At 39.3% G+C, this 17440-nt stretch overlaps 1 protein-coding gene across 1 annotated transcript in view; it reads right to left on the minus strand.

Annotated features, from left to right (window-relative positions):
• Positions 1-8802: 8802 nt before the first annotated feature.
• Positions 8803-17440, minus strand: part of klhl14 (kelch-like family member 14) — a 48663-nt gene continuing 40025 nt past the window's right edge. Inside the window, exons 4-9 of the mRNA XM_049011412.1 lie at positions 15880-15969; positions 15119-15197; positions 14607-14797; positions 12584-12742; positions 11552-11709; positions 8803-10161 (exon numbers count right to left, since the gene is read on the minus strand). Coding sequence (XP_048867369.1) covers positions 10021-10161; positions 11552-11709; positions 12584-12742; positions 14607-14797; positions 15119-15197; positions 15880-15969 — 818 coding nt within the window. The 3' untranslated portion in view covers positions 8803-10020. The remainder of the gene's footprint in view (positions 10162-11551; positions 11710-12583; positions 12743-14606; positions 14798-15118; positions 15198-15879; positions 15970-17440) is intronic.

A 17440-nucleotide genomic window follows, 5' to 3' on the forward strand; every position in this document is an offset into this window, starting at 1 on the left:
AAAGATTTTTTAAATAATGTATATAATTTGGTCTGGTAATACAATCAACAGAAGTAACATTGATAATATGACTTTATAAACTAAAGAAATTACTAAATAAGTGAGTGGAGTGTGGTAATTTTGGGACAGTGAATGGTGTTTCAAAATTTTCTCATGATACTTCCTCATGGAATATGAGGACAAATGCATCAGGTCTGGAGTTTACCTGCAGGTCACAAATCAGCGAGCTTTATGTTAATTAATAAAATAAAAGAAGATTAAACTGTTCACTAATGATCCCTGGAGAGCAAAAATTATCAGTTAAAATGTCAAGATTGCATTTCTTTTTTTTTTTTTTTTTGGGGGGGGGGGTGGGGGGTTATTCCTGTTCCTTCATAGTATTGAGAGGCAGTGGGGGTAGAGTAAGAGGGCAGCCTGGAGTTCCACGTCTCTGTATTGAATAATCACTAGCCCTCTGCCCACAAATGCCTCAGGAAATGAACTCCAGCTGATGCTGATTAGACTAATTAGTCATTTGGGCATCAGCAGGGTTAGCTGGGTGGCTTTGGGAAACCTATGTTTCTCAGGAGTGTCTGGTGAAGGGTCTTAGATGCAATGATACGAGACTCTTGTAGAGCTGATTTTGAGGGCCGTGATCCCATTTTGACCTGTTTATATAATGGTTTTTCTCCTGTGACGTATAGGGCAGGATGGCTGGACACTAGCATGCCATAGCAATATATGGCAGTTGTACACGCAAATTCACTCACCCTGACGTGCATCGTCATCGTCTCTTTGATTTATAAAATTTTTCTGTTAGTGATCCCAACGCTGTAATATACTGTTATGATGTACTGACCCTTTTATAATGAGTTTTCATTATGTGATCCGTAGACACGACCATCGCACATGCATTTCACACCTGGCCCACTGAATTCGCTGCGAGAGGCCTTTCTGATGCTAGCGAGGCTCAAAACTATACGGAATTTTCTGATGTTTGGTTACTCGGCCAGAATTTTCTCATGACCATGGTCTGGGTGGTCAGATCTGTTAGGCGATGCAAAGGTCAGCTGTGGAGGAAGGGTCTCTTAAGTTGACAGGATTAAACTATTCACCAAATCTTGACAGATCATCGATTGTGGTTAGAAGAATTAGTTAGAAGTAGTTGGAGCAAGCATGAGGCCTTGCAAAGGATGCTTACAGGATGGGATGCCACTCTATCAGATTAAGGCCTTTCCAGACTATAGACTTCAAACACATGTCTTAGTGCAGTGCGAGCAACCCAGGTAACAGAAGGAAAGACACACAAACACAGGGACATATTCAGACACACACACACGCACACACAGAACAAAAGTAGGACTCAAACTTGCATCCTCAAGGCTTCATATCCTGCTACCAATGGTACACATGCTGTCCAGGCTCACTGTATGTCTGCAGTGGTACACGGTGCCTCTCTTACACCAACCCATGACTCTTGAAGTCTGACCCCGGTCTCAACACCATGGGAATATCTTATGGCTCGCGTCTGGCAGGAACTTCAGCAGACAACCCTCTAGGTTATCTCTCATCAGTGATGGGAAAAGTTATTAAATGCACATTCTGACATCCAAATAAATTGTAAAAGATAAATCAGCGAGCAACCATTTTAACTATTATACATCCTGATTGTTTTAGTTAAAAGAAATTTTGAAGAAGCAAACCCTGAGGGGTTTTTTTTCTAAGTAGACATTACATTGCAAACATTATATAAAGAATCACATAATCATGGAATGGTTAAAAAGAGCTTAAGTTAATTTGAGCTGAAGTAGGCAGCAGTAAAAAATACAGCAAAAGCACATGTGTCATAGCCTCAAGAGTCATATTTATACAACTGTCATAACTGCTCATAAGTAGCCACTGTCACTTTCAATTCAAAACATAAACCAATCAGAATGCTGCAAAATGGCATGTTGAGGGTTGACTTTACTTTGCATTTTTGCAGTGAAAAGCCTCTGTTCAATCCAGTGCACAGAATCATTAATGTTATATTTGCCCTTTCATCCATTTTACAATCCAACATCCAATAGAGGGTCACAGAGAGGCCAAGAGGTAACACAGGTCATGTGGTATGAACTTCTTGGTCAGGAAGTCAGTCTTCTGCAAGACAACATTGTTTTTTTTTTATAGGGGAGTTCTGTGACCCAGTCGGTTGGGCTGCTGTTCCTCTAATCAGAAGGTCTTGGGTTCAAATCCTAGTGTTAGTCAAGTGACTTTGATTTATTCTTATATAGAACCTTCAACAGCATATCCGTTCCAAGGTGCTTTATATGGGTGTGTTGTGATGAATTACAGCTTCAATAAAACAGAACAATACAAAATCTGTGAAAGGGAAGATAAAGAATTGAAAGAAAGCCAGATAATGAAGGAGAAGAACCAAAAACTCCCAAGCAGGGAAAAAAAAACACCCTCCGGGGGTCCAAAGTTGACTGGTTGCCCAACCCCCCCCCCCCCCCCCCCCCCCCCCGGCGTGCCAAAAATTATAGGAAAAAGAAAGAGTGGGTTTGCTTAGTAAAAGCAAGGTGTGAACTGTGATCAAGGGCAAAGCCAAAGTCCATCAGGGAGTCAGTTCAACTGTGTATGGTGGGAGATTGCAAGCTGCACCTACAACGCCACTGTTCATGAGTCATATCCATGTTATCTTACTTCCACGAGACTGAACCCAGGACTGCAGCTCAGATGGCGCCCACCCACGTCACTATCCGAGGGAACGTGTGAGAAGGTAGGCAGAGAATATGGGTGCTCAGAACATGCATGGACACATTAATGGATAAGCACAGGAGATTTTATTTTTCTTTAACAATAGGTACACATCCGCAAGACTCTTAACCCCAATTGTCCTATGGACAGTCCTACTTTATTAATAGTTTTGGATAAAATTATCCGCTAAATGAATGTAATATTCAACAAATTTGATTGCATTAGAGATAGTAAGGATTCAACAGGAGCAAAATAGGAACGGACAGTGTGTGGCACTGTACCTATAACTAACCTCTTCTGCCGAGTCAAGGCTGACTCCCCAGTGCTTCTAAGATAAAGAGCACTGGAGCAGACTCTCAGCTGTTGAGAGAAAGCCCTCGAGAAGCCTTGCTAGCTGTGGTGCCATGGCCAGATGCTGAAAGCTATAATGGGCATCACCTGCAATGGCATCAACACCAGGTTCTTGCACCTCGCAAGTCAGGGAATTGGATTCAATGCGGCTAGAGAGCAGCTACAGCCAAGATAATCAACGGGTCTCCTGGCAGCAGCATGAGACTGGCACCTAAACGTAGACCTGGGAAGACAGGTGATTAACGTTCTTCCCCAGGAAGATTCAACGGAGGAGGCCAATAAAGGAACAGAGTGAAGGACCATAACCTGGCATGGCCTTTGGTGCTTTCACGTGTGGAGAGCAAATGGGCAACCATAAGAACACACTGGAGGATTTGTGCAGTGATTTTCTACAGGGCAGGATCTATAGTCTCACTGCAAACCTGTATAAGAAAAACATCATAGAGAACATCACAGAGCCTACAGAAAGGGCCCTGAGACGACTGTAGAGCAAGAATGATATATTACTAAGTATTACTTAATCAACCTTAGCTGAATCACCTGGGAGATGGATACCTGACGGTGAAAGAACCGGAACAACCAATGCATCCAACAGATGATGCATCAGAAGATGAAATATTCAACCATTCAGGGAGATATCCTCAGTTCTATGGCTTATATACAGTATTTTAATCTAAAAATCTGGTAAACTAAGATAGCTCTTGCAAAATAAGTAAGAATTTTATTTAAAAGTAAATCTTATTTACCCTTTACACTTCCAGTCCTTTAAATGTGTCTGTAATTAATTACATGTAAACAATAATAATAATTGATACTTTATTGATCCCCGTAGGGAAATTGTCTTTATGCCTCCCCCAACTTGCTCCTATTTTTCATAGAGGAAGTTGTCTGCAAAGGGCTGCCACCCATAGCGGCGCCCAGGGAGCTGGGGGTTAAGGGCCTTGCTCAAGGACCCGCAGGCTGAGGCTGGGTTTGAACCTGTGACCTTCTGATTACAGGCACACAGGCTTAGTCCACGGAGCCACACGCTGCCCCTTAAAAAAAAAAAAGCACAATAAATAAAATTGTAAATTGTATATTACAGTATATAGGATATAATATAATGTCTAATTAAAAATAGGGATTTTTTGGTTTTACGATATTAAGTTAGAAAACCAAACTGAGCTGAAACTAGCTTTTCTGGGCAATATCTGAAGTATATCACGATAATTTTCAGTTTATGATTTAGGCTACTACAGAAACTTTTATGAAGTTTTATGACTTTTATGAATGAAGTGCCTTCATTCATACTACAGAGAAAGACGGGTATCATCACCAGGTATTACTCTCGCTGCAGGTCACACCTACAGTTATTCGATGCTGATAACAATGCAAGAGCCAAGTTACCCATTAGGGTTCTGACAGCTCTGTTTTCATGTTGTGTCCAAAACGTTTTTTTTTACTCATAACAGGTACTTTATAGCTAGGTGGTTCTTAATTTTATTTTGCATGAATTATGTTCTTCTTTGAATATGGTTTGTTTCTTTGCGCTTCAGTCATATATGTTTAAGCAGAGTCAATGATATGTTCAATATCATTTGAAGTTTTCGTACTCTAACAACCCCGGGCAAGAACTAACGTACTATAACAACATTCAAAGACTATAACATCATTCAAAGACACAGTAGTAGACCTGTAATACAAAACGAAACAAATGATATTGTCTGTGCTATTTAAATACAACGTTCACACATATTCAGAAGTTATGATTTTTTTTAAATTAATTTTGATTAAGGCACTATAAAGTTTTATTCATTTTGGGATCCTTCTTCCTATCATGCACTCATGCCAAAAAAGCACTTAAAAGGTAATGTGTTTTTCAGTTACACATAGGTCAATTCTCCCCCCAGAGTATTAAGCGTATAGTCCTGAGTCTATACAGTATCAGAATATTCATCCTCAACTAGGTACTTTTATTAACTTCTTGTATCCATGACGCCAGCATACATTCATTTCTGATGTAAATTTTAATTACAAGTTCTTTTACAGAACGTGGTCTGGCCTCCTCAACTTCAAAAAATAGGTATTTGTTTGTTCATAATTTCTTTTATTTTAGGCAGTAGTTTTCATTAATGCCTCCACATAACGAAATTATATCACAACCATTTTACAATGTTTTCACTATTTAGAAATGATTAGACAAACAGTTTCTATGTAATGGAATAACTTATGATTGTGATTCATCACTTAAAATGTAAATATTATTTAATTTTTATTTTATAATACATAAAATGCTGTTATATGGATCTATCTAATGCACACGGCGTAATTCAGGAGAAGAACACCAGGAGGCACAAGGAACATTTCAAATGAACCGTGTCTTATTATCAGAAACAAGTGATGAAGAGTGAAGTCTCTCAGTACTGAGTACTGTTGTTTCCATATATGGCAAAAAAAAATGAAAGATGTCCCCAACAAGCTGGAATTTATCATTCGCTTCTGTATTACATTACATTGCCAATACACTGAGAAACTCACTTCCAAACGCCTTTGGAAATTACATCTTATAATTTAGGCAGAAATGAATACATTCTTTCAAATGAGGAAAGTGGTTGCTGCGATTCTTCTAATAATAGAAGGCTTTTTAAGATTGTGAACCATGTGGACTGTTGAACAAATTCAGATTATTGTTTATTATTTATTGAATAAAAGAAGGCGCTGGATGCTGTTGGGGGAATATTGATGAGGCACATCTGTAGTGTTACATGGAATAGGGCTGTTGGTCCATTTTTATTTTATTAATGAAGATTCAGGGTGTGTTTCGCCTATTGGGAGATCAGATCCTCAGGCAGCCTGGGAGAGCCTATGCCAGGTTGCTGGATAGGAGACCACACTAGATGTGGAGCAGCGGTGATGAAAATGAATAGCCCCTTTAAGAAGTGGTGGGGTCTGTCTGTCCTTAGCGACCGAGTTTAAGTATTTCGGAATCTTGTTCTTGAGTGATGGGAAGAGAGAATTCGAGACTGACGAGCAGGCTGACTTGGCTGCCGTTTTGCAGGCACTTAGCAGGTCGCTCGCGGGGAGCTAAAATTGTTGGACATGGCTTGCGGTTTATTGGTCAGTCTACATCCCTATACTCACCTATAATCATGAGCTGTGGGTAATGGCCGAAAAAACAAGGTCACACATACAGGCAGCTGAAATGTGGCATCGCCGCAGGGTTTCCGGGCTCACTCTCTGTGACAAATCGACGAGTTCTGGATGGACCCCAAAATCGAGCTGGTGCTCCACCAAATCTAAAAGAGTTGGCTAAGCGTATTTGGGCATCTCAAAGGGATACCACTTGCTTGGCACCAGAGAAGGCTGGTCCATAAGAGGTAGAGAAGGCCCTCAATGTTTGGGATTAATATATGAAACATGCAACTTTTAAATAATTAAAACTGTATCGCTATTTAAATATGCATGAATATTGTAAAATATATAGCAATATTGAAAACAGTGACACCTACAGGCCAGGAGTACATTTACATTATATTTACATACTTCTGCGACACATTTGTCCAAAGCGACATACAAGCAAGACTGTCAAGGTGCCAGCTAAGCATGAGTGTGACTATGCTGGGCTTCCATTGAATACCCAGGTACAATTGTAAGCATTATTGAAGCAGGGGCTACACACCAACTGCACTGCAGTTATTGATGCAAGAACCTAATAAGACTATTCAAGAGCTGGAACTGCAATACAAGAGTATTCAAAGAACGTAATGAGGCATCGGGTTAGTAGAGGAATTCATGGAACAGATGGGTCTTGAGGTGTTTCTTGGAGGTGGAGAGAGAGTCTGATGCCCGGATGTGGTTCGGGGTTCCTTCCACAATCCAGGAGCCACACAAAAGCACCATCTGGAGTGACACTCCTCACATGCTGGATGGAGCTCCAAGCAGCGCTGGTCTGCTGACCAAAGGGGGGCGAGATGGAACATAAGTCTTGAGGAGCCTTTTGAGGAACCTATAACTCAGCAGCAAGGACTTGAATTTGATGCAAGCAGCAATAGGGAGCCAGTACAGTGAGAAAGAGAGAAGTGACACAGAAGAACATTTAAGTTGAATGGATCTGAATATTTATATGAATTCTGAATATTCCACAGCGGCCAGACAGCACAGACTGGTAAATGTGCTAATAATGAGATGCAATAGTTTAGCTGCAAGGTAACACGTGCCGGGAGTAGAAGTTGAGCTGCATACTCAGACAGACATGGCTGCATTTTTCTGGTGCTATACAGAGTAGGTGTGCAAGATCCGGAGAGAGCTGCTAGGTTATCGGCAAATGTCGTCCATCATATGTCTTTGTTACAGCATTACCAGAGTCTTGGGTATTTCAATTTTGCTTTGCTTTATGGCCACCCACAACACCCTTGTTGGCTAAAACTCATAAAACGCTGTGCCAGCGGAGGTACACCTCTGTTATGAATTAACAGTCAGGATAAAATACTGACTGTTATACTCTGATGAATGACTATTGTCTTCAGAGCTCTTTTTCTACCATTCCACTGTATAAAGATATAGGCAAATAGTGAGCGAGAGCAGCAAATTTGACATTTTTAAGATAATTTGTTTCAAATGCACATTTCATTCAGTGTTCAGTGTCAATTTTTGCCATATTCTGTATTTTTTGGTGCATGTGGTGGTTCTTTAATGTTTCATTTACCTAGTCACAGTACAAAGGTTTCTGCCCTGTAATCAGGATAAGTGACTATCCATCAGGGTTGGACTGATATTAGCCCTGGACTTTTGGGGTCCGCAAGGCCCCATGGTATATATTACTGAGTGGGAGGGTGTAGTCGCGCATGATCAATTTGGTCAAGTCGGGCTGTGGGGTTGCCATTATAACTTTACGTTTTACAGACAAAACATTTTTGCAGGCCACATAGCCATTGGCCCTCCAGGAAAATGGCCGGTGTGTCAGATGGCCAGTCCAGCCATGCTACCCATACTTATGATAAACCAATTTTTTTAATTCCATCCTGGAATTTAATCTTATGCAGTTTATGTTATGTTTTATGAATCTCCACCAGGGTTCCATGTGTGCGGAGTTTGCATGTTCTTCCCGTGTCGGCGGTTTCCTCTCGGTAATCTTGTTTCCCCCCACGGTCCAAAACGACATGCTGAGGCTTATCGGAGTCACTAAATTGTCCATAGGTGTGTGTGTGTGAGTGACTGGTGTGTGAGTGTGCCCTGTAATGGGTTGGTGCCCCTTCCTGGTTTGTGCCCTGCCTTGTGCCCAAAGCCTCTGGGATATGCTCCAGACCCCCACGACCCTGAAGAGAATAAGTGGTTTCAGAAAATGGATGGATGGGTAATTATTTTTAGAAAAAAATACTAGCAATTATCCATGTCATTGATTTGACTGAAATAGATTACTACAAATGCCCAACTCACAATAATGATAATAAATGGAAACATATAATTCTCAATTTAGCATAATTGCTTAAACAAAATTTTGGCAGTGTTTAATGTGTGTTTTTTTTTTTTTAAGTCAAGGGTGTCTTTTAGTCAAGAATGTTTTCTCGCCCATGTAGTATAGAATAGGATTGGAAGGGCTTATTCTATGCTGCCCTGAAGACACATCACTGTATACAATAAAGAAATCAAGAAAATGGCCACTGTCACTGGTGCATGAAGTGCTCTGGGACCCCATTGTACTTACTCATAAAAGCAAAAAAAAAAGCAAAAATGCACTTGTCAGGTTTTACAGTTTTATTTCAGAACTGGGAGTGGTTTACAAATGACGAACAAAAACGTAGCGAGTACGTATGCAAAGTTCTATGTTGTATCACAACCTACTGAGCATTAAGCTTAGAGTCATTTAAATTCAGGAGTTCATGAGTAATGTAACATCGTAATACTGTTAACAATTAGATGTTCTCAAAAAAAAAAACAAAAAAAAAACTCAGATCAGAGTTTTATTTTGAATCGCGGAGCATTTTCACAAACTCAATGCGCTCCGCAATGACATGAACGTATACAGAAATATAATTTGTGGGAATTAAAACACCATTTTTTAAACAGAAGAGAAATACCAAGCTTATATTATATACACTAAGACACTTATATAGATGCTAGGCAAGGAAATATTAGTCTTTACTCCAGTTGAAATAATATTATATTTCAAAGAAAGCTATTAACGCCTCTATTTTAAAGTCTGCTTTGCGACTAATGTTTCAGTATTAAAATTTTTGCTTCCATAAATATTTTTGTTCATACAATGTAAGAGGCTGACGATTATGGTAAAGGGTTGTAAGTGGTACATTTTCAACACAGGGGCACACAGTTAAAAGATCCAGTTGGACGTTGGAACCATTTCATAACACTTGCAGTGAGTTTTTAGCCCAAAAGCACAAGCTTGGTCAGATATTAGGTTCTGCCCCACCTTAAGGTTCACACACATTTGTGTGACGTGTGTATAATTTAATGGAAACAAAAGAAGCTAAAATACAGAGTAATTGGAATTTTGCTTTGCAGGTTTGTACAATGTCAATGGTCAATAAGTCAATAGTATAATGAAACAGTGCAACAAGTTTGGCTGGTGATTTGTACTTAATTTGTACGTAGGCATAAAACATTTTATGTTACAAATTAAATGTTGGAAGCTATTGTAATTCAGTATAAATGTATGAATTTTGTTGCATTTAATGCCAACACTTATTTTGCTGAAAGAATATAACAAATTAGAACATTCTCTGAAAACACAAATTATATTCATACACATTAAGTAAATTAATAGTGTTTTATCTTTATTTTTCAAATTTTAATGTAGATGATCAACCTTGGAACCTTAGTATGTGTCAATCTGGTAAAAAAGTGTACAATTCCTGTTCATCTAGTTAATCTAGGCCTGTCATTCAGCAGAAAAGGTGTTTATCTTTGTCAGCGGAGGGGGGGCCGGCACGCCTGGCACGGCTGGCACGGCAGATGTTACTTATTGAAGGGCAGGCAGGCTGGCAGAACCACGGTGGCACAAGCGGGTCCTGCCAGTGGCTCGGCCACGTCGCCCTCCAGCTCGGTCCAGGTGCCTTTCTCTGTGCTGTAGCAGATGGTGGATGACTTGTATGCTCCCTGCAAGTAAAAGCCACAGCAGTTAAGCTAAACTCCCTTCCTATATCAACAACAAAACATTCATCCATCCATCCATCCATCCATCCATCCATCCATCCATCCATTCACCCTTTTATTCAGTCATTTATGTCTATCTATCTATCTATCTATCTATCTATCTATCTATCTATCTATCTATCTATCTATCTATCTATCTATCTATCTATGTTATTCTTTTTTGTGTGGGTGGGACTGAGGTCTGTGTGTCTCCTTGTTTCCAAAAACGTAAATATTTCTTTTCACAACTTTCATGCTTTGTTCTTTGAAGGATGTATCTGGTCAGTAAGTTTTCCTGATGAGCTTCACCGATGAAGTAAATGCTTGTTGATATTTGAAAAGTAAAGACATCTAGAAACCTCGCTGACTATACTCAGGGGTCAGTTTATTAGTTACACCTTCCCTCCCCCCCCAAAAAAAAAATGGAAAAAAAATAAAAAGAATGTTCTGGAGATTGTCTGGGACTATGAGTATCTGAGTGTCCACCTATAGCAGATAGCAAACTAGACCGGTCTAAGGACTGTACTGTTGTGTTTCCTGTTGAGGTTCCGCTCCTACCTGCAAATTTGTAATTCTTACCACTGTACTGTACCTATTTCCATGTGTAGCAGCTTATTTTATTACCATCCTTGCACATTTACTTAACTTCTTTTTATATAGAAGTGCTGTACGTGGCCTTGTGCATTTCTAATTTTGTCCTTTGTGTATCTGTACCACGCAGTCGGTAGCTACAAACAATCTCCTCTGGGGTAATAAAAGTATTCTGATCCTGAAAAAGTGCACTCCTTCAATCAGCAAATCACATGGCAGCTAAATACACACTCCAGTCACTGTTTGACTAAACTTTTTAAACGGAGAGGCGTAATCAAGGAGACCGTGAAATAGATGCGATTGTTGGTACCGTATGCGGTCCGTCCAGCACTTCAGAAATCGAAACCTTCTTGGTATTTTCACACATGATACAAAAACACATTGTTAAAAAGAGAGAATGGCCTGACTCGTTAAAGCGAACAGGAAAGCCATGGGTGAAAAACATAAAAGCTCAGTACAGCAGTGCTTTGCAAAAAGGCTTTTCTGAACACATATATTGCGTATTCAATTCTGAAGACAAAAGTGGGTCCTACCCAATAATAGTTACTGTACCTTATAAAGTGGCCACTGACTGTAAATCCAAACTATTATTATTTTATTTCTTTTCCTATCTCTCTTCTGTCCTATCTTTCCTTTCCGAGGACTTGACATCATTGCTGTGTTTTCTAAATCTTTATAACTGAAAAAATAAATCCAATGAAAGACAGACATACAGAGTTTTCTAACACACAAAGTGAACGAGTGTGCGATTCCTGTACTCTACCATGCTCCAGCTATATCCGCCAACCAAGAAAATACTGTCTTCAAGCACAGCGCAGCCTGGCCCACTGCGCCCTTCCAGAATGGGAGTCTGCAGGATGTTCCAGTGGTCCCCTTTAGGGTCGTAACACTCTACCAGCATGACATCAAGGTGGGAAAAACCTGCCCGACCAAGGTAGACATAATGAGAATGGCCACATAAAGAACAGCACAAAGAAACATATTTTTTAAATTATACTAATATTTAATTTTCCCAATTTTCATGGTGTTTTTGCAATTCCTAACCTTTGTAACAACAATGCTTAAACACACCTTTTGACTTAACTGTATATACTCTGCATTCATAAGAATTCAGTTTTATATAAAACACTGAGCGAAAAAAGATCTCTTTATATTTAGTGTGTGTATTTCAGCACAGAAATAGAACCAACTTAAAACACACGCAATCTTTTTCTGAGTTACTAATTAATCAACCAATGAAAGACGTTCATTAAGAAAGACTTTTAGTACATGAAGAAAAGATTTTACAATAAGGCAAATCGAAGCCGTAACTGACGGTCAATGTAATTAAACACAAGAAGTTAAATGGCAGAAGTGTTTCATTGATGGGAAACAGCAGACAGCAATGCATTCTGGGAAACCCTAGACCCTGGGATGGAGAACACTGGCCTGAAATAGTGAAAGCTGCAGGAATGGTTCCCATTCAGGGATAGACCTTCCACAATAGGTCATTGAACTATTTAATTGCACAAACGCTCTTCTACTTGCGGATGGGATACGTTCCGAAGGGCCGTTCGTAACTTGAAATGTTCGTAAGTTGTTATTCAACATCATTTTAAGGGTTTATGGAAGTACAAGGAACTAGGATGCTGTGAGTATGATAATTAGTCAACTGTAATAATTAAATTCAAAAATAATTCTACTACAAAATGACTAAAATGAAAATATGTTTAGTTGTTCATTCTAAAGCTTATGCAGATAATTTTATGAACATTTGTGATCTGCTACATTTGGTGGCAAATACCATATTTCTTACCTTTCAGATGGTTCCCACCAATAGCATAAAGGCGATCATTCATTCCTGCCAGGACGTGAATAGCTCGCTTTGTGTTCATATCCTGCTTCCTGGCCCAGACGTCCATGGTCGGGTCGTAGCAGTACAGCCAGGATACATACTCTCCATTATGTACTCCCCCTGAAAGAGAGGCAGCCGCGCGTCACACACTGTCTGGGCCGGAAAAAGCCTGCATGCTTCTATGGTACCATCAGCTATAACATTATTAGCATCACTGCAAATATAGAATGTCTACTTTGTCAGTTACATTTAGGGTTTGTATGATTTTTCATGAATGGAAAAAAATAATTTTCATGTATTTATTTAACAGATGCTTTTATTCAAACTGACATACATGTGTCAAGACTATTTTATGAACTTTCTTACAGTGAATAATTTCAGAAGTTTTGAGTGTTCAGACTCAACGGCGTCACTGCAGCTGTAATTTCTAACAATGCTACTGTGCACCCAGGCAGTCTCCAGGTTACAAAAGAGACCCACTGCCTAAGACTGTCTTAAAGTCTAATTTGTAGGTAAGTCATAAAAATTATAATATAGTAATTAATAATGATAAAAATCATACAGTAATAATAAAAGTAACTGCATTTGGTTCTGTACTGCATCTTGAACCGACTAACGAAAAGCTGTAAATGTTTTTCATGAGCATCACAAAGTAGTGTGTACGTTCATTATTATTGACTTGAATAATCTAAATAATGCATACTGGTTTCAGGATCCGTAAGCTGCTGTAGCAATAGCTATGCTGTTCTATGTCAATGCCAAAATGGATCCACCAGGGTAATAATTCATAAAATTATCATAGAAAAATAATATTTTGTTTTCTTCCAATGACTATAGCACCCCCTATCGTTACACCAGTGCATACCTTATGTGCCATTTGGTGACTGTCAAGCACAGAGCGGACATAGAATTTCTGCTCACCACCGAGGATGTTAAGAGCAACCTTCCAGGTGTGCACATTACAATGAACTAGTGAGTTATTTTTTTTTATTACAAAAGAAAAAACAACAAAAAATGTTTTTTGTCGGCGGCATGGTGGTGCAGTGGTTAGCACTGTTGCCTCACACCTCTGGGACCCGGGTTCGAGTCTCCGCCTGGGTCACATGTGTGTAGAGTTTGCATGTTCTCCCCATGTCATCGTGGGGTTTCCTCCAGGTACTCCGGTTTCCCCCCACAGTCCAAAGACATGCTGAGGCTAATTGGAGTTGCTAAATTGCCCGTAGGTGTGCATGTGTGAGTGAATGGTGTGTGTGTGCTCTGTGATGGGCTGGCCCCCCATCCTGAGTTGTTCCCTGCCTCGTACCCATTGCTTCCGAGATAGGCTCCGGACCCCCCGCGACCCAGTAGGATAAGCGGTTTGGAAAATGGATGGATGGAAGTTTTTTTGTCAAGCTTGACTTTTTATCAGTTCTCTCGTGTGGTGGATTTGAGTTAGTAGTGAAGAATAATTCTTTAATAATGAATTCTATAAAAAATGTATCGAGAATTATAGAGTATTTAAAGTAAGATAAAACAAGATGCTTTATTTGCCACTTATTCAGGTATACGAGTACAGGAACCTTTAACAGCTTAGAATAGCATGCTCAGTGACCAGACCATGTGATCTATGGTTACCATCAGCGACATAAAAATTATGACTGCATGCATGTGTCTTTATTTTTCTTAAGATAAATTATACATTAACGACATTTTTTCTTCTCGGCATTATTACATTGTCTTGTCTGTCGCTAATATTTAAAATGCATTCTGGGTCGACCTTGGCATCTGCATAAGACACGACGTGGTTCCATCCATTTATAACCTGCTCTGCGGCCTGACTTTTCAAAGGCTCTGATGAGTCATTCACGATTGATACAGAACATAGCTGTACTGGAATTATAATGCATCAACATTAAATCCTGGGGTTTAAAATGACACACTATGTGAGCAGGTAGCAGGTAACCATCCCCGTTATAGTGACTATACCCTAATTCAGTTAGCTCACCTGAGATGTATATTTTGCCATTGTGCACGGCTCCCGCATGGGCTGCTAGGGGCTGCGGCAGCGAGGACACGTAGCTCCACTCATTGGTCTCGAGGTTATAAGCCTCCACGCTGGACAGGTATCCTGTCTCGTTCCTTCCTCCAATTACATACAAGTGTTTGTCCAAGCAGCATGCAAAGAAACTGGCTCTTCTGTGAGATACAAATGCAAAACAGAAAATTCGCAAGAGATTAATCACAGTAAGTACCGTATCTGTAGCTAATCATTTCAATCTTTGTTGTTTCTTTGTCTCTCATATTTCTTAATGCTAATTTAAGTGATTTGATTTCTAGTGACGATAACTGAAGCTTCATGAACGACTTGGTGTATTTTTTGACCCCACTAGATGGCGCTCTTGGTTTGCTTTGGGTCATGCTTTGAATCCCTTTTTTGAACAGAGAGCACCATCTAGTGGGGTCAGAAAATACAGCAAGTGGTTCATGAAGCTTCACTTGGCCATCACTACTGGTTACCTTTCCTGCATTGGTGGTAACTGTATCCAACTGTTGAATCTTGGATCATAGCGGCTCACAAAATTAGTACTGTGCTTTCCTGGAAAAAAGGTGGCAGATGTTTGAACACATTGACCAAGTGAAATCAACACCTTTGAAACAATAGTAGAGGAGAGAAGAAATTTATGTTCACATTTATCTTCCTTAAACAACAAAGTTATCTGCAATAATTGTTTTTTTAATACCTTAAGGAGTTCTTTCTGTATTGAGAAAATTTCATTACAGTGTTTAGAGTTATAGTTTAAAAAATTCTAAGGATTTCCATACAGATGTATAGTGATTTAAATCTACTGTGGAATGTTATCAAAATGAAACCAAAATCTTCTCATAAGATTGGGCTGCATTACAGCAAGTTGTCATTGATTATTTTGTATAATCGCACAGCTCGTCGTGGATTATCCCTTACTTCAATATTTTTAGCATTAAATTGCATTGTATTGTATTGGAGTGCTCCCTAAAAGATGGATCAACACCAAGCATTACACTGACACTCAGATTTTTCTTAATTTGGTGAGACACTTGTGAAACATTGTGTTTACTACATGCTTTATGAAACCCTTTAAATTCCAGTCACAAATCTCTGAATGCATTAATGGGGGATGAGATGAGCTCTAAGCTGAACTGGGTGATGATTAACTATGGAAAAGAAACCAAGTGGTCTGTAAATCCATAACATTAATAGATTGTACTAAAAAATATATATATAAATAAAAATACTTTACCATTTGGATTCCATTGATCTTCTCCACCAATCAATAGCAGGAAATTCTCCACCTCAACCACGCAGTGATGAGCACTGTTATAAGGCATTACTGCAAATATGAAAACAGAATGCGATGGTACTGTATGTTACAAAATCCTCAACAATAATTCAGCCAGATGAATGTTTTTACTGTTTCATGGTCTTTATAAAATACTGTCCAACACTAAAGACGGTTTTCCTCTTAAATGGGTCCATACTTCTCACACATGCATGTAATGTGTAAATTGCGCTACATACATAATAATATATGCACAGTATAGTATTAATTATACGAATCTAAATCCCTTACCATTTACACCTGGAGCACTTTTCAAACATGGAGAGCAGCCTTAAATTCACAGCTTGTATGTCTACAAAATAATCGATTATCCCTACAAAGAGATCCATCCCCAAGGAAGAGCAGAAATGCCACCCAGTGAGTAAAACACGCATAACTGCAGCGAGAGGTTAATGCATAATTTTGCAACATCTGTATTCCACCAGGGAGAAGGGTCGTAACAATAAATATTGGTCCCAAGTACTGGCATATTTATCATGTTTGTCACTTCAGGGCACTTTCCCCTTTGCCATTAACTCAGCTAAGGCAGAAATGCAACCTTACCAACGTCATGAAACTTAAAATCCTAAGAAAAATCTGATGGAAACTTCTGAGTCACATTTTTAAACACTGTCTTCGTCTACCCCTCGCTGGATGATTTTGCTCATATTCACGCCTATTAATATCTAAATTAAAGCTAAAACAGAAATGCAAGCCCAGTAGCTGCAATAGTCCTATAAAACGGTATAGATGACAATATAAACTATTCAGGAGGCTGGAGGCACACGCGCGCCCATACAGTATGTACAGACTTTCTCCCCCTGTTCGGCTGGTTTCCTCAGGGTATTCCAGTTTCCTCCCACAGCCTGATGCCATGCTGGCATATCTGAATTGCTCATATTGGGTCGGATGGGCCGGCATCCCTTCCAGTTGTAGTTTTGCTCTGTGTCCTAGGCTGCTTGGGATTAAGTCCTAGGCTCCACGCAACCCCAGTACCAGATAACTGGCTGCAAGATGGATGGATGGATTGATATTTGAAATTGTGCAACCAAGTTTAACTTTTTAAATGTTTCACAGTCCATTCAGTAGGAAAAGTATTTTTTATTGATTATCTGAGTGCTGGTTTTGTGATTTTGAACTAGCTTTGGAGATCTAATGCTGTATGTACTCACTCTTGAGAAGCCCTGAGAATCTATGTGTTTCATGGGAAAAATCATGAGCTTGATAAAATTTTATTATTTTGATAGTTATATTATTATACAATATTTGTCATATATTGTTTTAAAACAACATGTATATAATATTTATACATTACATTACACATAGGGTGCAATTTGTTGATACATTTGCAGCTTTAGTGATAAAAAGAAAAACATTTAAAGAATAATTCCCAGTAGTTTAATGACCACATTTGAGTATTATAATCAGTATACTATAGGATTATTTTGAGTTTACAGTAAGTAACTTGAACTGCAGCAGTATG

Source organism: Brienomyrus brachyistius, chromosome 4, assembly GCF_023856365.1.
Source record: "Brienomyrus brachyistius isolate T26 chromosome 4, BBRACH_0.4, whole genome shotgun sequence".
Taxonomy (NCBI): domain Eukaryota; kingdom Metazoa; phylum Chordata; class Actinopteri; order Osteoglossiformes; family Mormyridae; genus Brienomyrus; species Brienomyrus brachyistius.